General features: G+C 51.0%; 5 protein-coding genes across 5 annotated transcripts; 2 read left to right on the plus strand and 3 right to left on the minus strand.

Moving 5' to 3' along the window:
• Window positions 1–722: 722 nt before the first annotated feature.
• On the minus strand, window positions 723–3,253 carry HER10_EVM0006678 (uncharacterized protein). The gene has a single exon (XM_035476258.1). The coding sequence runs from the start codon at window positions 2,796–2,798 to the stop codon at window positions 753–755; it is 2,046 nt and encodes a 681-aa protein (XP_035334065.1). The 5' UTR covers window positions 2,799–3,253; the 3' UTR covers window positions 723–752.
• Window positions 3,254–7,772: 4,519 nt separating this feature from the next.
• Window positions 7,773–9,666, plus strand: HER10_EVM0005366 (uncharacterized protein; the record flags this gene model as incomplete). The annotated part of the gene is made up of 5 exons (XM_035474987.1): window positions 7,773–7,873; window positions 7,947–8,104; window positions 8,170–8,823; window positions 8,873–9,500; window positions 9,561–9,666. 5 exons carry the CDS (start codon window positions 7,773–7,775, stop codon window positions 9,664–9,666), a joined length of 1,647 nt encoding a protein of 548 aa, XP_035333979.1.
• A 329-nt stretch (window positions 9,667–9,995) lies between these two features.
• HER10_EVM0004225 (uncharacterized protein) lies at window positions 9,996–11,494 on the minus strand (the record flags this gene model as incomplete). The annotated part of the gene is made up of 4 exons (XM_035473877.1): window positions 9,996–10,569; window positions 10,658–11,084; window positions 11,165–11,202; window positions 11,235–11,494. 4 exons carry the CDS (start codon window positions 11,492–11,494, stop codon window positions 9,996–9,998), a joined length of 1,299 nt encoding a protein of 432 aa, XP_035333899.1.
• Window positions 11,495–14,492: 2,998 nt separating this feature from the next.
• On the plus strand, window positions 14,493–16,241 carry HER10_EVM0010660 (GMC oxidoreductase; the record flags this gene model as incomplete). Its single annotated transcript, XM_035480113.1, has 4 exons — window positions 14,493–14,769; window positions 14,822–15,729; window positions 15,784–15,989; window positions 16,043–16,241. 4 exons carry the CDS (start codon window positions 14,493–14,495, stop codon window positions 16,239–16,241), a joined length of 1,590 nt encoding a protein of 529 aa, XP_035334348.1.
• Window positions 16,242–16,412: 171 nt separating this feature from the next.
• HER10_EVM0004366 (glycosyl hydrolase family 7) lies at window positions 16,413–17,977 on the minus strand (the record flags this gene model as incomplete). Its single annotated transcript, XM_035474015.1, has 2 exons — window positions 17,119–17,977; window positions 16,413–17,063 (listed from the first exon to the last, which is right to left on the minus strand). Exons 1-2 carry the CDS (start codon window positions 17,722–17,724, stop codon window positions 16,413–16,415), a joined length of 1,257 nt encoding a protein of 418 aa, XP_035333912.1. The 5' UTR covers window positions 17,725–17,977.
• Between the last annotated feature and the right edge of the window lie 2,585 nt (window positions 17,978–20,562).

Below are 20,562 nucleotides of genomic sequence, written 5' to 3' on the forward strand. Positions count from 1 at the left end.
ATGCTAGCCGATCTAGGCTGGACTAGGCTTACGGATCACGACGAATATCTTCAGTTTCATCTTCTCGCGATACCCGTAGCCCCAAAGCCACTGCCGTCTTTCCGTGAATCGGGTCCCAGCTTAGTGGCAACGGCGTCATCCCCACATCCCACGAAGCCGGACTCCGCTCCGGAAAGTTTTCACCTGAAGAAAAATCTCACGATGCTCCACTCTAGGGCTTTATCTTCCCTCACCCGCGCCCCCGATCTCAACCACACCGATCCACGGATATCCAAGGATCACCATCGGAAGGGTGGCCGAGTTGGTTATGGCGCCAGGTTAAGGTCAGCTTAACATCTGTTTCCTGGTGGGGCAACCCGCGCGAGTTCGAGTCTCGTCCCTTTCATTTTGATCTTTTTGATGCTGATAACCGTCGTCTATGCTTGGTTTTGTGTCCGGAATGCCTCAAATTGCGTCTTGTGATCTATCAATGTGTGAGAATTGACTGACACTACATGTAGATGTACAGACATGTGGTGGCTGCATGGGCAGGAGCTGCTGAGGTTCCGGATCTTAATGAACATGCAACTATCTCATCGTCAAGAAGACTCATGAACATGGCACTGATCTCATACTGCATACAGAGAGAGTCGAGGAATCATTGGCATTGTATCAAAACTTTTACTTCTTGTAATAAATATTACTCTATACTGTAATCATACGTAAAATCATCATCTAGTGTCCATCACTTCTAGGTCTACGGATTTTTCCACCTAGTATCCGGCCCACCACGTGTAGTTGTTTGTCTGCTCAGCAGTGTCCCAAACCAAGGGGACGCTGGAATCCTCCGGCCTCTCAGGCCACGCCTGCGCAAGGCCAGTCCAGACCTTGACATCCTTCCAGGTAGCCTTGCCGCCCTCAGCAGCGAAGAAGGTCAAGCCCGTGCTGTCGTTGCGCGAGGGGTAAATGCGCGCCGTCAGCGCGAAGCGCTCGTTGACCCAGATCTCGAGCAGCGAGTTGTCGAGCACGACGTGGAAGTTGAGCTCCTCCGTGACCGTCGCGTTGGCGCCCTTCTCGTGGATCTGGTAGGGCTCAAAGTGGCCGACAAAGGTAGCGTTGTTGAAGTTGGGCAGAAGACTGCTGTGAGTGCGGATGACGCTGATCTCTGAGGCTTCGACGTCGAAGTTGATGGTGGTGTACTCGGCGGAGTCGGGGCTCTGGGCGAGAATGATACCTGCGGAGCCGCTGAAGTCGCTGAGGGTGGCAGTCAGCTCGTAGGAAGTGCCGAGGTCAGCAGAGGCGGTCTTGTTGGTGTCGGTGAGCTGGCCGATCTCGAACTCGTTGGTCTGCGCGCCCTCGCGGAGGAGCTCGAGGACGTCGGGGAGGGGGCGCATGCCGAGGGTCTGCGCGGTGTGGCCGTTGCAGCTCTCGATGCAGGTGCTTCCGTCCTGCTGGGTGCCGCAGTTCTGGACCCCCTTGGTCTCCTTGATGTAGAGCTCCACGGGGAGGTTCATGGAACCCTGGTAGCCCATCTGCTTGGAAGTGTTGTAGCCGTAATCGCCGAGGATATCGTCGTTGGCCCATCCCCACATGACGCGTCGGTCGGCGTTGCGGGTGTCCTTCCAAGTGGCTTGGGCGTAGGAGATACCCCAGTCCAGGGCGGCGCCGGCAGTGGGCGTGAACTCGACGGAGCCGTTGTCGCGGCGGGCGACGTCACCGCGGTTCCACAGCGCCCATTGCTCCTTCCAGTGCTGGGTTGTGTTGCCGCCCTCGGCGCCCATAGTAACGAACCAGGCCTTCTCGTCCGAGTCGCCGACGGGGAGGTCGAAGAAGCTGCTCACTTCAAAGTTGTAGCCGTAAGATCCGGTGATGTCGGGGGCACCGAGGGAGGAGTTCGCAGCGGGCTCCCAGAGAGCGCCGAGGAAGGTCCACTGAGTCAGGTTGGAGGAGGGCGCGGAGTAGAGCGGGATACGGGGCCCGATGAAACCGGGGCGGGCGGCACCGGGAAGCTGGGCGGGAACATCACCGGTCTTGAGACCGGAGCCGAGAACCATGTAGTAGTGGGGCTCGCTGACCTGGAGGAGGCTGTCGAGTTCCGTGGAAGGGAAGAAGCTGGGATCTCTCCAGCCGGTGACGTTCCAGCCCTCGGGAGGTCCAGAGAGAACAGTGCCGACTTCGTCCCAAGTGGAACCTCCATCGGAGGAGGTGTACATGGCCTGCACTTCCGTGCCGGTGATGTACGGCTGCTTCCAGTTCGTGGGCAGGTAGTGAATACCGGTGCCGAAAGTCAGGAGCGTGCCATCGCTGGCGCCCTCAATGTTGACGGGCTGCGTGGTGCCGGTGAACTGCGAGAGAGGGCCGGAGGCGTACTTGCCAGAGGCGAGCGACACGGAAGAGTCATTTTGCCAGTCGCGGACGTCGGTCCAGTGGAAGAGATCCTTAGAGACGGCATGGCCCCATGAGATGTTTCCCCAGTTGACGTGGTTGGGGTGGAATTGGTAGTGCAAGTGGTATGTCTCCGTGGCCGGGTCGTAGACGGCACCGCAAGGGTCGTTGAGCCAGCTGTGCGGCGCGAGGTAGTGAGAGCGAGGCCTCCAGCGGGTGAAGAGGGAGTTGTTGCCCGCGGTTGCGAGGTACTCGGGAGTGATGGTCGGGACACTGGCAGATGAAGCCGGGACCGCGACGGCGGCGAGGGAGGCGATGGCCGTGAAGACGGCACCACCCTTGAGGACTGACATGCTGTGCTGCGATGGATAGTATTGGTAGACGCGCCGCTTGACCTCCAAACTCTCACGAACGCAGGCCCTCAAGGCGTTCATCTTATATATTGGCTGCGCGCGCTGCGCACGCCTGCACGACGATCCGACTGGACCGGGGAAGCTGTCATTCGGAGCTCTCGATACGACGTCAGCCAGGGCAGAGCCAAGGAAACAGCTCCGCAGACGGACCAAGGGTAAGGAGTCATGATCCCTGGGCGTGTGGTTCTACTGAGGCTCGGCGGAGACGGATCATGACGATGATGGTTACGAGAGTAGAGCAAAAAAATCAAGAAGCAACTAACAGAGAGAGTTTCTTGGACTGTCTTTACGGGCCGAAAAGAAACCCAACCACTGGTCTTGGCCCCACGGGGGTTGGGTCAAGCCTTGCGTGGGAAACGAAAGAATTTAGGTAGGCAATCCTAGAAATTGGGGAAAGACTGGAGTAAACGCGGGGCGGCCATGCCGGTGGTCTAAGGTAATTTGCAACTTTTGGAATCAGGTCACGCTACTGACCCCAGCATTGGTGGGTTTAGTGGCAGATTGGCCTTCAAGTAGCAAGAGGGAAAATGCGGGAGTTGCGGAGGCGCGGGGGTTCGCCCGCGGTATTGCTCGCTGAAACTCATTATGTGCTTTTCTTCATGAAGAGAAGAAGACAGAAACAGAACGGCCTGGGCCGCAGACACAGCTACATGTAAGCTATTGCAAAGCTCTTGGTGTTAAGCCCAAACTGTCGGCGACTGGGGCTCGTGTGCATGGTTCAACGCTTGGAGATAGCCGCCGGTCTCGATTTGTTGCATCGACTCGCCATCCGAGTGGTTGAGCGGTCCGACAAGCTCGCAGCGGCAGCATCAGCGTCGTAATGCAGCATGCAGTGTCTCTCTTTGAGCTGGATACCAGAGGCAGAAAAAGCGTGGCAAGCGAGGGCCGCTGGGCAGAGACCATCGATTTGGCGCATGATGCCATGGGGAAGATGGTAATTACGACGGCACTTTGCTCGTTGTTACCATTCCATGGGTGCGGAGGGAGGGACAAGGTTTAATGGCCGAGAGTATCGCCAGCGGTGCCCCGCAAACCACAGGATGATGGGTTTCCCCGATCTGGAGATGCTGGGACATGGTCTTCTTTTGGTTCTTTCAAGCGCAGGTCTCCAGTAGTTCTGTCACTTCTTGTCATTCGTGCCCTTGTCAACTTCGCCTTACGTACCTTACTCCGTAGGGTCGCATACCCATTCGTTTAGGTGTTTGTCTTCCGGTCAAAGCTTTCCTCTCCTTTTGTGAGTTCGGATGAGTCTCCCATGAACCATGACGGAGGTCGATGGGGGCCAACAGACTTTCTGTGGAGGATGTGAGATGACTTTGCGGAGGTATTGTGGGGAAACAAAGTGGAATGACAGAGTCATTTGGGGTCATGAGCAACGTAAGATTTCTTCTAGAACGAAATTTGAGGTTGGGGGAGCTTCTGAGAGGTCAATCCCATTGCCTATTCTCGCTGAATTCTGAAGATGGTGCCATCTAGCTCGGAAAACGGCCGACTAGTGGGGCTTACAGTATCTACCCAGTTGCCGACAGACCGGGCATCTTGACGAAAAGACATTTCATCCGACGCCGAGCCGCAGTCGGTCAAAGCAGCTTCGCCGATGTCTCCAACAGTACTTCAGCCTTCATCCCGTTGAAAGATGTTCAAATTGGTCTTTGACAGACTTATCTGAGCAAATGCTTCTATTCAGCCACAATCCAACTCAAGAGCGGGGCAAACCCGTCAGCCACCGGACGGACCGGACACTGTAGCCCAGGGAAACCCAGCTACAGTGCGCTATGCCAGAGGCCGATTGAACGCCAAAGTACGGGCTGTCTTTACTGGCAATCTATGTGAAGCTTAGACAAGCCGGAAAATGGATCAAGACATGCGATAATTCTGCTCAATTTGAGCGATGTAAGAGACGTGTTCGCAGAGCACATACTTCACAAACAATACCACCAGACTGCGCGGATTACGTAAATGAACTCTGGACTTAGTAGGATCATATGGTCCGAGGAAATGTCAAGTACAGGCCTGTGACGGGATAACTGCACTACTACCCAAATTGATAATAAGCGCCCACATGCAAAGAGTCAGTGCACTTACAAGTACACGAGAACGTAGCAGTATACTTTTGCTCAGAGTTGGAAAATTCCTGCTTTGAGAGACACAGCAGCTTTTACCGGAAGACCCTTCAACTTGAGTTTCACTAATGATTATTCCAAGTTTTTACATGGCTTGGATTCTCATGGATTTGCATGAAGTACCTAGTAGATGAAGACCTGTCTTGATCGCTACTAAGTACTCTCAAGTTACCATAGCATCCTGAGATAGTTCCGCATGAGCTTTGCGTCATGGGGAGATCTGTAGCTTCGTTTAACCTCAATGCACTCAAGAGATACGGATTCCGAGATTGGGGAGGATCACCAGTGTAGACTGTGCAGTGGCTTTCGCCTCAAGACTCCCTTATCTTCAACGATGATTGAACAGTTATGGATCTTTGTCTTGAATAACAGTAAGAACTTAGCATAGAGGAATGCCAGGCTTGAAACTTACGGTGGTTTTCACAAGAATAGTAATCGTCACCAATTTCTCATCAGCCTGAAACAACTCGAAAGGGTTTCCACGCGATAATGGAATTCCGGATACAGGTAAAATTCTTGAGAGCATTATTCTGCGTCTCACAGAAAAGGAAAGAGGTCCTGTTAATTCTGTCTTTGACCTCGCAGAGGTGATCATGGCTTGATGCCTGAATTTGGACTCCAATAAAATCGAATTACAATACGAAAGATACACCACCCGGAGACATTTGACTACTCAATCCACTACATTGACTTTCAGGTTCATTTCTGGTCCGTCGGCTGATTGGCAAGAAACATATGGAGAGATTCGTTGCTTTAACGAATTTGGCATGAGGGCCAAAATGAAGGAGACAAGAGAGTCCATTCGCTAGTGGACAAAGAAAATAAGAAGCAGCAGAAGATGAAACCGCTAGAGCGGGTCAAGGATAAACGAAATCTTGCGGAAACCATAAAAGACGGATATTGGGCATTCCGAGACAAGTCCGACTGCGCCGTGCAGAGATGGATTGCCTAGGTCAAGCAATTGGATCAAAACGGAAAAGAGGGAGTATATCGTCATGCAAGGAACACAGGGCTTTACCGACTCTCAAGCGATTGGGTATCTCTGCATCCTAACTGTCCTTCCTAACTTGAGGATCTCATAGACCTCGAAACCAGAGAGGTAAACCCTTTCGAGACCCAAAATACGTGTCTTTCGTCACTGTGCTCACTGCTGTGACCACGTCATCATTCTCCTTTTGGCCTCGTTTATGCCTGCTTTTTTTGTTCTTCCTATCTTGAAAATTCCCTTTCATTAACAATGATAATGTGGAGCTTGCCAACGATCCCGGAAGTACTAGCATGGAATCCCTTGAGGCCCATAGTACTCAACTTGACGCTTACATACGGCATTCTACAGCGGTAACTACGGTCGTCTTAGCAGTCCCGTTCATTGCTTTTGCTCGCTATGTCAATCCACAGCAATTGTCAAGAATACGAGGCTGAAGCCTGATGGTCCGGCCCTTTCAGGGAGCGGCAGGGTTTCCATGTAAAGCTAAGCAACTCGTTCCACTTCTTAGCGAGTTCCCATCCCAAGGCTTCTAGCTCATCTTTAACCACGCCCACAGGCTTGCCAATGCTTTGCGATACTGGTCTTTCACTGTCACGTTATATCAGTAGTTGCGCTTGTTACTTAAAGTTGGATCTTGTGTGGCTTCGGGGCTTTTGTGAATCTAAGAGAGAAGCAAGAGGATCAAGGGTGAAAATGGGGGAGGCAATACGTCGCTGGACACATCTTGAAGAAAATGAAACATCGCGGACGTGGTGTAGAGGGAGACATTGAGGAACAGCGTGCAGAAGAGTTTTGATTGGTTCAAGACATGTTCGACAATGGCTGATTTGGGAGTCCTCGATGAGGGTCAATGGTCTTGCCGCGTGTTCATGAACTGAGCCCCGCGGATCCACATCGAGTGTTATTTGGTCGGTCTGGACGTGTTCATCGTCTAACAATCTTGTTGACAAAAATGGCTTTGGCGGGTCAGCAATGCTCTCATCTACGGTTCGCACACAATGTCAAGGGCTTAACAGTGCTGAGCATGCATGCAGGATGCCCCTTGGAGACTCCCTTTAAGATAACCAAAATGCGGCTGGTATTTGCAATTAGAAGCTGATGAGGGCTCTGTTATATGCCCTGACAATCACTCCCTGTGGGGATACCTTCCTCCTCACAAGATATTAAGAACTTGCCGGTAACACTGTCATTCCACAGATTGAGTCTCCTACTGGCTGAGGGTTCAAGAGCTGTTCTCACCGCCGTGGGATTTGCTTCCCTGCATCAATGCGTTTCCTGCCCTTGTCTTTGAAGAAGTGGAGGGGCCGCTGCTATCCAATATGAATACAACTCAACTCCAATAACCCCACTGTCGCTTGCCCGTCTTCTCCAATTGACTTGCCCGCTCTCATGACTTCCCCTGTCCTTCGGGTCAGATCGGCGTGTTGGCCCCCCTTGAATGGTCTAATTGGTGCAACAGTGCCTTGGAAACTTGTCGGTTCTCGGGTCAATGAGGGCGAGGGGTGTAAACCTGCTACCAAATCCCCCAGCGAGCATCGATTCCTTTAGTGTCAACCAAAGCTAGCGCGCGCCATTCCCCAGATTTCACCCCGCCCCCATGATCCGAGTGTGGGACGGTGGAGGATCTTTGCGGGGATAAGTGCGGAAATCGAGGATAAACCTCGCTTCTCATAGAGACTTCCTCTTGTTTTCTCCCTTCTTATGTAGTGTACAACAGCCTTGAGCTGCATAGTTTGGTAGCACCGCCGCCGCTTGTTCGAACTCTGTCAGTCTTGACCGCAATCTTTATGCTCATTCGCCCGGTCTAAGCGCGCGCAACCTTCTTTCAACTACAACCGAAAGGTGAACCAAGATCTCAACCCGAGGTCTCATCGGTCAGCGAGAATGGGTGGATTTCGTGCGGTCGAGGATCGGCCGACGCCGAAGGAGGTGTACAATTGGCGTCTCTATACAGAGTCTTTCATCATTGCGATGGGCTCTTTGCTGTTCGTCCCTGCTTCATTCTCCGGTCTAACCCTGCGCGGCCCCTCAGAGAATGTGCTAATTCGGCTTGGACAGCTTCGGATATGACTCCGCTTTCATTGGAACAACCATTGCGCGCAAGAGCTTCGTCTATGAATTTGGCATCACATCGCTCACATCCAAGGAGATATCTTCCAATATTACTTCAGCCTTCCAAGCCGGCGCGTTAGGCGGCGCGCTTATGTGTTTCTTCAGTATGCCCTCATAACCCCCGTAAACATCAGACTCCATCGCCGAAGCTAATGCCTGTCATCCATAGTCACGGAGTATGTTGGTCGCAAGTGGGCACTCATCATTAGCAACATTGTGTTTCTTGCTGGCGCTATTCCCATGGTCGCTGCCAAGAACGACCTCGCATACATGTATGCTGGCAGAGCACTCACCGGCTGGGGCTGTGGTGTGATCACGGCCACGGTACCTTCCTATATCGCCGAGCTATCGGTCCCTTCAATCCGAGGTATTCTTACTGGTCTTTTTGAGGTTACGTACCAGACAGGATCTTTGATCGGCTTCTGGATCAATTATGGCATCAATCAGAACATGAGTGCTACAAGCTCAGCATCGTGGCGCGTGCCCATGGCTGTTCAGCTCATTCCCTCTGGAGCTTTATTGATCGGTGGATTTCTGCTTCATGAGTCGCCCTTGTGGCTTTACCGCAAGGGGCGCGAAGAGGAGGCGAATAAGAACCTTGTTGCTTTGCGACACTTGCCGATCGATCATCAATACATGCAAGAGGAAGTGGAAATGATCCGCGCCAGACTTGCTGAGGAAGCCTCGGTTGCGGCGACTTATGGCGGCGGGTTCTACGCCTACATCCGAGGATCGCTACACGAACTTTCGCGAAAAGGAATGTGGAACCGTTTGCTCTTGGTCTTCTGCGCGTTTGCCTTGCAGAACATGTCCGGTGCCGCGGGTGAGTTTATTGCTATCATCTAATTGAGCCCACTGCTAACAAGCTATAGCTATTAACTACTACTCTCCCATGCTCTTTGGTTCCATTGGCATCAGTGATGTGGCCCTATACACGGGCATCTATGGTCTGGTCAAGGCCGTCGCTTCCATCATTTTTTACGGTGCACTTATCGATATTTGGGGAAGACGGAGACCGACGATTATTTCATCTCTGGCCTGTTCTCTCTGTCTATGGTTCGTTGGTGCCTACGTGAAGGTCGGCAATCCGGCACCCATTATCGCCGCTGGGGGAAAGCTTTCCGCCTCGACCGAAGCTGGCGGCCGCGCCGCTACCGCCGCCATTATGATCTACTCAGTATTGTGGGTTACTTGCTTGCAAATGAGAGAGAACGGTAATACTGACTGGTACAGCTGGTCTTTCGGTCTAAATGGTATCCCATGGATCGTCTCCGCAGAGATCTTTCCCGGTGCTCTCCGCAATTTGACTGGAACCTTTGCCGCTTTCACCCAGTGGCTGATCCAGTTCATTATCACAAAAGCTCTTCCGTACATCTTTAGTAGTCTCGACTATGGTGTTTGGTTCTTTTTCGCATGCTGGATGCTCACAGCTACCCTCTGGGCATTCTTCTTTCTGCCCGAAACGAAGGGTGTCACAATCGACCAGATGGATGTTTTGTTGTAAGTTCATCGAAATAACTCCTCACCTCAGCCTGTTCCGGCACTGATAATCCTGTTTAGCGGCTATGAAGGTGATCGTAGGGCCCAACCTCCGGCTCTAAGATCCGATGATGCGAAGAGCGTAGAGCAAGATGTAAGAGAAGTTGACGAGGCAGGTAGAGCTTGATGCTCGGTAGACAGAAGCCTTGAGATCTGGGCAAAAATGTTACTTGGGGTCGGCGGTGAAGTACTTGGAATAGTTACGACAGGCCTCTACCAGAGCTTTTGCTGTCGAATATGACCCTTGAATTAGTCTCATGGAGGAAGGTTACACTGCCCTTCTTCCTTACTAGGTACCTCTCAGTCCAGAGACTCATATTCCTCTCGACTCAAACCATTTCAAGCAAAACGAACATAAGTAGCCACGTTCTTCATGCCGTAACCGTGTATCAGATGTTGAGATTTGAAGACCTTCTGGTTTTCTGTTATGATGAACACCAGCGCCCCCTGATTATGCTAAGCTACGTCGGCTTTGCTGGGCTGGTTATCTGTGGAGACAAAGCCCGAAAACGAGGGTAGCCGGGTCACATGAGACTCTATCGTAAATGTATGTGTAACAGAAATACCTCCGCCCAGTGAGAGAGGACTGACGCGATCAGGTGCTTGGGCTTCTGCGTGAGCCGAGATTTGCGCCTGGTCACTTTTCCGCCGCAAGGTCTCAAGCCCTTCCATTTCCCAGCCAAGGCTGTCATCCACATCGCTGTTGTCTGTCATTTGCTTGAAACCATCGCTCCGACTTAGAGTCGTGCGCGCATCAGAACGGTTGCGTGTGGTTGCGGGGCCTCTGAATGTCCTTATTGTCCTCAGAGGCCCCGTCGCAACAGTCCTTCCGTTGCCTCGTATTGATAAATTGAGCCACCGAGCTATCGTGCGATCGAATATGGGTCGAAGAACGGGACTCGATGCCACCATGACTGCAATGCCGTTCTGGAGCACAGCACTATAAGGTGCAGAAGCGAAGCTCTTCGTGATGTTCCCGTAGTCGACGGTAAGCGTATGATATAAACGGACACCAGAGAACAGGATGGTGCTGCATTCAGTTTTTGCATCAGTATCTTTGTCTTTGGAGTAGAGCCGTCAATAGCATTGACTTGAAATCTCGACAGAACATCACTCACATGATACCCGCACCAAAGATGAGGTAGAGGGCGATTTTATGTGGTTTCGACATTTGCAAGGTGCTGACAACTTTCATGGGAAGAACGACAATGATGATATCGGTGATAATGTCGAAGATAGGCACCAGACTAAATAGCAGCTTGCTGCCTTGGTTGTCTGGCTTGGTCTTTGCAATTATCAATCCAACGAGGCCTGTGTAAAGTCCCCAAACGATGGAGAGCCCTATTGCGACCCAGCACCAAATCCGAAACCAGCGACCGAAATCCGAGAATATGCGTTGAGTCAACAGAATTATGCTCAGTTTGATAGCTAGTAGCCCGCCGGCGTATGTGACTTGTGCAGCCAGGAATGTCTTGTAAAAGCACTTTACGTGGATGTTGTGTTCAAGGTCAGAAACATTGTGTCCTGCGCCTCCAAGAACGACCGCTGAGTAAAGATTGTCTCTTAGCAACGCCACAGTCTTGTAATGCCTTAATTGATATTCCTTGGTCTAGCAGTTAACTTACAGAGAATGCAAGAGGTCGCGGCGCCGTAAAAAAAAAAGCTAGAAGAGCCGGGAATCAGTCAACTGCGAACCAGCATAGCCTGAAGCTTTCAGAGCAGCTCACCTGACCAAGCACGTAGAAATAATCCTCAAAAAGATACGCTGCGCCAACGATGTATTTTGACATAATGCGCATGATAGTCCAAACAGTTGTAAGTGCCATCATGATGCAAGATACGATAACAAGGTTTCGTCCATCAAGTGTCATTGGTGGATAAGGGGTCGGGGCTTTGCGTGCATGGACAGCATAGTCGTGCCTCTGGTCGAGCAGAAGCGACACGACTGCGGTCATGGTCGAGTTTGAAATGGTTGCTCCTCGAATGAGATCGGCATCGGAGCTGCAGTGTGCTATTGAAGTACACAATACTCAAGGGTGGCGCATAATGTAGCGGGAAGCTCGAGCGAGTCACAATGTAACGTCGACTTTCCAGACAGATCTTGCAGTAACAAGTTGGACTTCGACGGAAAGGCTGGGATCAAAAATTTTGAAGATCTCATCAGTGTTTTTCAAATGCCGTGAACATCCAAGCAGCGTGTTGACATCTATGGTATCTGGGAAAGTTGACTGCTTCCTGAAGATCTACCGTCCGCCTTTTGAACGTGCAATAATCCCGCTACTTCGTACATTTGGTCAAGGAAAGGGACCGGTCGGGCAATCAAGAGGCGGAAATAGGGCCAAGAGCCTTGTCGCATCTGCATGCACAATCTGCAAGGTTTGGTCATCCCAAACATGTCGAGAACAATAGTAACCTTAAATCAGGCGGTAGGTTAGGAAGATTTGTCAACAAATCATGCAAAACGCCGGTCAGCATGAAGGCAAACATCTAGCATCTTGAATTTCTACATCACTTGCCTTTGCGTCAACTTCATTTCAATCCTTCAAAGGATCAGATGACCGGGTACTTGTGTGCGGGCGTACCGGACTGGTGGGCAAGCGCGCTCTAGGGCAACTTGGCAAGCAAACAATCTCAAATCCTAGCCTAGGGATTCAGCCAACTTCCGGCCACACCGAGATAGCCAGGGCAGGGTGTCTACCATGGTAAAGGCATTACTCCAAGCCCGCTCTATTTTAGTTACGCAACTTGGCAAGAGGTCAACTGGGCTCAAGACTTCAAAATGACCGTTGTAAACATTGACGGGCACATGTCGTCTTCTGGCGCATTGCCGTTGACAAGCCACATCTGTCTGGCAAATTAGATACAGTTCCATAGAATAATTTAGTCTCTTGTAGCTTGAATGTCTTCCCAAAAGAAGTCTCTGCGCATCTAAGTCTCTTGCAATCCATGAGAACCTTGTTTAGGTGGATGATCCTCGTCTTCTGCCCTTCCACACTTCCCTGAGGTAGTGGAAATTCTTTGTTCAGAGCGCCACGTGAAATGAACAGAGACACAAACACAATTACACTCGAGGTTTCGCAAGATTATAAAGCTTACACAGAAATCGGACTCATCGTGTCGCCCACTTCATTCCGAAGCCTTGACATCGTGTTGGCTGTGGTCGTCTCCAATGTTTGCTCTTGGCGGTTGGTTCTTTATGCGGCCTCACGAATCTGTTCACGCTCCATTACCCTCCGCCATTAACCCCTGGCTAATTCAACTGCGCCGCCATTGTCGGGCCGCACTGCGAACCATTTCTCGGGTCATTGACCCAATATGGCGAACCAGATCTCAGCTACTTTTTCAGCTTACAACTTTGATGCTCCTGTTTTCGATGTTTAATGCCGCGGGAGAGATATTTCCCTCAGAACTTCTCTCGTCATCTTGAAGCTGAACGAGAGTGCCTGCTCAATGACCAGGAGGGGGGAGGGTGCTCATTTTCGGTGGGCTTTACTGGGAATATTAGGTCAACAGATTCTTATAAACCACATATCCTCCTTATCAAGACTCAGGCATTATATCAATGCCTGCGAACATCGAGATTTATATCACCTGTTACAAGAAGGTCACTTTTCGGTCTGCATTTGGGTCCCTTCGTTCAGAAAAACATGGTAAAACAACATGGTGATACCCTCTCATATCAGGCAGTCGCAAAAGGGGTTACGTCGCAGACATTCTACTTCTGTGAAAATAGATGTATCTCTTTGCTTCAAGTGGGATCTTTCCGATAGGTCGGTATAAAAATGCATCGTCACAAGGTAACAGGAACTATCCTGATGATGGATGCCACCTTTCTTTTGCAAGCCAAGACTCAGGAACACTCCAAGAAACAAACACCGCCGAAGCCACTGTTCTCAGCAAAAAGGTGGCTCCTCCGATTGCGACCCCTGAGTAAAGAGCCATGGCTTCACCCAAGTAGCCAAGCACAAGGTTACCTTAGTCAACGCGCCCGTGGCCCAACGCAGATTTCATGGTTTTTCCCAGTCCCGTGATACCTTGACCCCGTCAATCAAAAGTTTTGGGATCCACATGGACATGCTTGATTGCTACCTTGAACCAACAGCACGAAGTAAGCTGCACATCGCAATCTGGCCTATCATGTCACGGTATCACCTGTATTCGTATGCTGAAGCCAACCGTCGACCCTGTCAGGACTGCCCCTAGCCTGATGAGTCGTTGATTTTCCTCCATTACCAGGATTCAAGTAAGGAAAGTAGGAGGGGAAAGGGCTTTTGATGTGAGTCCCAACTGCACCACCAATACGTCAAAGAGTGTATCCAATGAACTCCATTCTCATAGGGCCAAAATTGATTTGACATGGCCTTCTTTCTGGAAATAGTCATTACCGATCCAGTGACATTCTTGACCGCGGCCGGCAAGCTCCAGCACATCAGAAATGCCTCGCATCTAAATTGATTGACGTGGCGAATATCCCGATCAATTCGACATATCCTGGCGCTGCTCAGTCCCCCAGTTCTCACGCCATTATGCAGTGTAGCGGAGAGTTATCTGAAGGGTTGGTGAGAGCCCACAGAATTGCCCAACAGCATGAAGCAAGTGTCCATATGCACATGAACCCATTTCATCGTCTTCGGAGCCCGCACAGGGCAGTCTACACCATACATCGTCCAGGATCAACGGACGGCGTCCAATTTTATCAGGTCTTGTATTCGTAATACTACGCTGTATGCAAGCTGGAGCTCAAGCCCTACTATATCCTGGCTGAACCGAGATTGAAAGCTGAGTAAACACACTTGGAGAGCGGTTTGAATAATTTGTTAGATGACACGAAGACACGTGTCTTGTGCCTCCTAAGTATTCTTTGTGACCCCCCTCGCCAACCAATACTTCTCAATTCTTTTTCTCTCGCAGGCCTTGGTCTATCAAAACTAGTAAAAGGCAAACACCAAAAGGATGGTTCTGTGGGATTGCATCGTGGTCGGTGGCGGTATCGCCGGCTCCGTAGTTTCGAATAGGCTACTTGAACAAGACCCGAGCTTGAAGATCCTCCTTGTCGAAGCTGGCACCAACACCCATGCCGTCGAGAACATCGAATGGATTGACATGAACAATGCCATCGGTGGCGAATACGATTGGGGGTTCTCTTCTGTTCCACAAACCCATCTTGACAACCGGGAGATTGTATCGCCCGTCGGTAAGGGACTCGGAGGTGGCACCATTATCAATGGAGGTAAGCTCAACTGTTTCGCAGAATTGGCATGCATCACCTAACGACTGAGAAGCTGCTTGGGCCCGCGGACACAAGGTTGACTATGACATCTGGGCCGAGAGAGTTGGCGACCAAAGATGGAGTTACGAAGGTCAACTTCCGTACATGAAGAAGACCGAGTCGCTTTTTGACAACTTGACCAACCCTCTTTCTCACGGGCACACTGGCCCTGTCAAGGTTCAGTCACCAGGATCCACCGGTCGCGTTTTCCCTCTCCGCGAACCCCTACTTGAGTCCTGGAGAGAGCTTGGCATCGATGCACTCCCTCAACTGGACAACAATGCCGGAAACAACCTTGGTGTTGCAGACCTTCAGGAGAACAGGAATCAAGGCAAACGCCAACTTGCTTCGCTCGTTTACTCTCTTAAAGGCATCACGGTTCTGACAGATAGCTTGGTCGCAAAAGTTCTTGTGGAGAAGCACCCAAAGGATGGTCATCTCGTTGCTCGTGGAATCAGACTTGTGAACGGGACTGATCTTTTGGGACGAGAGACCATTTTGTCTGCTGGCGCGTACCGCACGCCGCAGATCCTGATGCTTTCAGGCATAGGTCCCGCGGATACCTTGCAGAAGTTTGATATCCCCGTCCTTCTAGATCAACCAGCTATTGGCCAGAACTTCCACGATCACGTTCTGATCCCAACGATCTGGAAGTTGAAGGACGCAAAAGCAGGATACGCCAAGGAGTCCGGCAATCCCATTTTCAACCAGTCTCAATACGCACTGGGGGCTTTCATCGACTTCATGACGGTCACTTCTCTTGAGAAAGAAGGTTTGGCTGTTGCCATTGCCGAAGACGAGGGATCAGTCCCGGATCCCGCTGTACATCCGTTGCTGAAGCAAGATCGCGCTCATTCATCACACTTGCTCCAGTACTCGGAGGTTTCCGCGGATGGTTCAGCGGTCTTGATGATTTCGGTTGTCTTTATCAACTCTGCCTGAGGCTCTGTTACCATTCAATCCGCCGAAATTAAGGATGCGCCGCTCATCGACCCCAACTTCTTGGGTACCAATGTCGACCGCTACGCTGCTAGAGAGACTATCAGACGCAACATCAAGTTGCTGACGTCTGATGAAACGATTCTGGGAAGAGAGGTGGTGGCGGGCGAGCTAGCGGCAGAGCCATTAACAGTGAACTCCACAGACGAGCAGATCGATGCCCGGGTGCGCGAGATGGCAGGGTAAGTGATGCTTTCCTGCGGATGAAGACAACTTCCTCTAACACATATTACAGAGGATGCTACCATCCTGCAGGCACAGCCTCCATGGGTACTGTTGTGGATACAGACTTGCGCGTGATTGGGGTATTGGGTCTTCGTGTTGTTGATACTTCAGTGTTTCCTGTCTCCGTTTCGGCCAACCTACAAGTGGCTGTCTACGCTCTGGCAGAGCAAGCTGCTGAGATCATTGGATCAACTATGAAGAAGTGCTAAGCGTATCACTGTCGTTGAGACGGGGGTGTAGTATGAGAAATCCTGAAAGCCCCCCAGGCTTCGACAGAAGCATCACTCGGTTTTCAGGCCGCTTCACTTTAAATCATCAAAGTAATGTGGGCGAAAGTTCAGGAGGCTAGTTATTCAATTAATGTGGTAGTGACCTATAGCCTAAAGCCTCATGTTCATAGTCGAGTTCAACTCTCCAAAGCGGATGTTGCTGAATGTCACCTCAGGGTTGGCCACGATCGAGGTGATGACCGAGGGGTTGCCCTCGGTAGCGTTGCAAGGGCCGTTGTTTCCCTGGTCGAGCCACGACATGAAGGTCGAGTCATCCCACCACAAGCTCATGGCCAAAACCATACCACGCGACATGGCACCGCCCATGACCTCCATAGCACCCAACCGCATGAAGTCGGAGGCACCAGTGGCCTGGCAGTACTCGTCGTTCATGAAGTTGATCTTCGGCGGTCCCTCGATGTTGACAACGTTGTTCTGGATGACCTTGCCGTCCTGGACGTACATACGGCGGAGCTCCTTGAGCTTGCCGTCCTGGGCGGGGAATTGCGTGACGACGGTGAACTTGCGGGTAGTGTCGACCTTGTAGTCGGCACCGCGGCCGTAGAAGTCGGTCACGTTGACGCGGTTCGCGTTCCAGGCGCAGCCGGACTTATCGCAGACGCCAGCCTTCTCGCACTCCTCGCCGGTGCACTTGTAAAGGCCGGGCTGGCTGCAAGGGTGAGGCGCGATGTGGGTTGCACGGGAGTTGGCCTCCCAGATGTCAAGTTCGTTGCAGCAAGAGCCCTTTTGGTCAAAGTTGCCCTGTTTCTCGTGTTAGTAATGCACAGTGTTGGGCAGGGAGAATAGGGGGACTCACAACTCCGTTGATGAAGGACGTCTTGAAGCACTGCGCATCGCAGTAGCCGGTGCCCCACGCGGGACCAAGCTTGTTCAAGGAGCTTGTGTTCTTACCACCGTCCGGAAGCATCTCGGACAGGTAGAGCGCGCTGTTCATGCCGCAGGGCAAGTTGACCATGTCGACGTCGAAGCTGAACTCAGATCCCGTGAGCTGGATCATTTCGTAGCGCTGCTTGTTCTCCTCCAACAGGTAGATGCGGGGAGAAACTTTCTGCTGGTCGGCATTGAACATGGTCAGACGAATGTCCGTGCCGTGGGTCGTGACACCCTTGGTGCTGTAGTCGGCGATGCCCTGGATGTGGCAGTTGGTCGCGCACTCCTCGGGAGTGGTACAGGCAGTGGAGTTGGGCGGGTTGTTGCCGGTAAGGCAGCTTACGCCGCTCGAAGTCTTGATCTGATGCTGACTTGAGTCGACGACGAGGTAGTTGGTCTTCTTCTGGCAACCATCCTTGACGGTGCAGCGGAAGGTCTCGATCTTGGGGTGTTCATCGGTAGAATTGCCAGGCGCCTGACCGGAGACGAGACTGGCGAGAAGAAGAGTAGCGGAAAGAATGGAAAGCGCCATGACGGGCAAAGTGCAGATGCTGAGTTGGTCAACAAAGTGCGAAGAAGGTCAAAAAGGAGTGACTTGAAGTTGAGAGAAGCGAAGCTTGTGCCGAACTAGAATCGTCTGAAGGTCCCCAGCGGCAGCAATGTCGAGCTATATACTTTTGATGAACAGCATGACCGTCCCATTCGAAACCGAACAGACTCTAAAATCATCAGACTGTTTCAACCCGTCAATTTGGGTTCGGAGGCCCCATGAGGATCCATCTGGAGCATTCCGACAAGCTTTCGGGGTTCACTGGTTGATTGCCTCAGGGGCTAAAGGGGCCACTGTGACTATATGCAAGGGGCTTTGGGTGTGACAGCAATTGCGAGCAGTAGCCTCAATCTAATCTATCTATCAGAGGCGGCTCATGTTGGACTTGTGCAGGAGGAAACTTTGGGGACAACGACAGCAATGGCGGACATTGGAGAATAAGAAAGGACCGAACGGTCGGGGATGGAGCATTGGGCACTTGGGGGCCATGATACCCGAAAGGTTGTCAGGGACTGCCCAGCCTTTATTTCGGCAAAGTGGGATGAGAGCCAATACTTCTACGGATGAATCCGTGTCTATCGCTCCCAATTGTCCCAAATTGGTGTTTCCTTCCCACAGTTTACCGAACAAGCGCGATTTAAACTTTCCTCCTGTAACAGAAAAAGGGTTTCGCAAAACTCTATCGTTAACGAAGCATTGCCTCACAGGGTCACCTACTCTAGCGGCATTGTATACACGAATCAGATTTAATCTAGTCGTTGACAACTATCCACGCATCCCACACTCGCCGGCGGCTACATCGCTCAAAGCTCAGGTAGGTCTAAAGTCAACTACCCAATCTCCGTCCCATGTAGCAGAGTAATCACTTCCAAACAGGAGATCGTAGTTCGGGCGTTGCACCGAATCGCTCGCAGCGAGCCCAAATACACTACTCGGTGCGAGAGAGTTGATGCTGCCAACTTTACATCTATCTACTCGAGTGTATAACTGACCGGCATGCGCGGGCATGTCCAACTATGGCGCCCGTCCGTACTATCTTCGACCACCTGTAGAGATCCAGTGTTTGCCTCCTACTCTATCACGAGGATCCATCATACAAGCTCAAAGATTCGCCATTTAAGTAAGTAATCTTACGCTTAGAGTTCTCTGCACGATAGCCGTCACTTCTTGATCTACGCGGCACGCCTACTCAGAACTGACCCTAGCTCCCGGCTTGGGTGCGGATCTGGCTTCTGCCCCGGTGTTCGCGGCGAACTCGGATCAACTGGATGTCCTGACTTAGCATTGCTGATGAGAACTGAGTTTCTTGGCTTGCGGATAAATTACGTGTAAGTTACTGGTATGGTAGGGCCAGGGGTTTGTCACATTCGCGCTCCTAAGTCCCCGTTGAAGCTGTGGGGCCCGCAACGTAAGCGGACTTTGCTAGTCGCGGCAGCTCCGAGGTGCTTTTATCTACCTCCGCGTGTCAAAGCGAATTTGTATAATTCTGTAACTAGAGTAATGACTGGGATCTGGCGAGCATGAGAAAGCGCTGATGCATATGCATTGGCGATCTTCTCGATCTTGAGCAGATGAAGAAGGCTGAAAAGCATCAACGCGAGAACTGATCGATCCTGTGAAAAAATGTCAAGCCGCTGTGACGCCACGAGTCATACACCAGCTTCGCCATAGAGAAACAGGTATCAAACCTGGTGGCGTTTCGTTTCGAGACTCTTGGATCTTCACATGCATACGCAGGCATGCTTAATTCGTCTGAAGTTAACGAAACCTGATTCGAGTTTCTTGCAGTAGGACTTCTCTCAGTTTTATTCAGAAGCCGGCCAAAGATGATTAGCAATTGTCTCCTTCTGGGGTCATTCAGGAATTCAGAGTGCTCAGTTGTTCTGAAGACTTCCAAAGTACGAAAGGTGTGCATACGGTCACGAAGTTTAGCGAGTTTGGCCAGATCCACCAAGTTCAACTCTTGATGTAGGACCTAAGATGCCGATTATCGTGCTCGATTGCTGTTGCATAGAACAATACGACCTTCAAATAGCTAAGTATGTATAGTACTTCTATATATCGCAATACGACGTTGGAGTAGTTGAACAGGGGTAGAGACAACCAACATGTATGATAGATGGGGGGAACCATGCCTACCCTACCTCCGTATATATTCGGTGGTATTGGCTTTTCAATCAAGTCAAAATGCCTACACACTGCTGCACCTGCGTTCAATATCCTGAACATACAAATCCAATTTCATTTGACACTTGATCACCTTCGTAAGTCGATTGATCATCTCGTCGTTGAGCTGTCAATAGCTAATTAAGCTGAAAGAATGGCGTCATTCCACTCCTAATGTTGAGTACATAGACTTGAGTGATTCCTCCCCTGCATCGACATACTTCTGCTAATGTGACTAAAACACCCGCAAAAGAAGCAGATTCTTGCGCATTCAGACCGGATACTCCGTGTCCCGTCGATGGTTTTTCGACGCCCGTGTCCGATGCCTTGATGCCCTTTTCCTGTCTCAGTCGGAAGGATCTAGTCATCCACATTTCTGGTAGAGCAATCAGGCTTCTTCAAACGATCGATTTGCAAAAGATCTGTGGTATTATTTGCGAACTTTGCTTTTGCGGTCATCATCGAGACTTCCGCGAGATAGTTGGTGTTGCGAACTTGCTGCTATGATCCACAGCGCCGAATGATCGGAAACGCTAAGGATTCACCTAGTCCCTGAATCTCCTTCTGTCTAAAGTCCTTTTCACAAGAGATACTAAGCTGAATGAAGTTAAAACTGTCCATAAAAGCGATGTTTTGGCAATGTAACCCAACGGT

Source organism: Colletotrichum scovillei, assembly GCF_011075155.1.
Source record: "Colletotrichum scovillei strain TJNH1 chromosome Unknown Contig00005, whole genome shotgun sequence".
Lineage (NCBI taxonomy): Eukaryota > Fungi > Ascomycota > Sordariomycetes > Glomerellales > Glomerellaceae > Colletotrichum > Colletotrichum scovillei.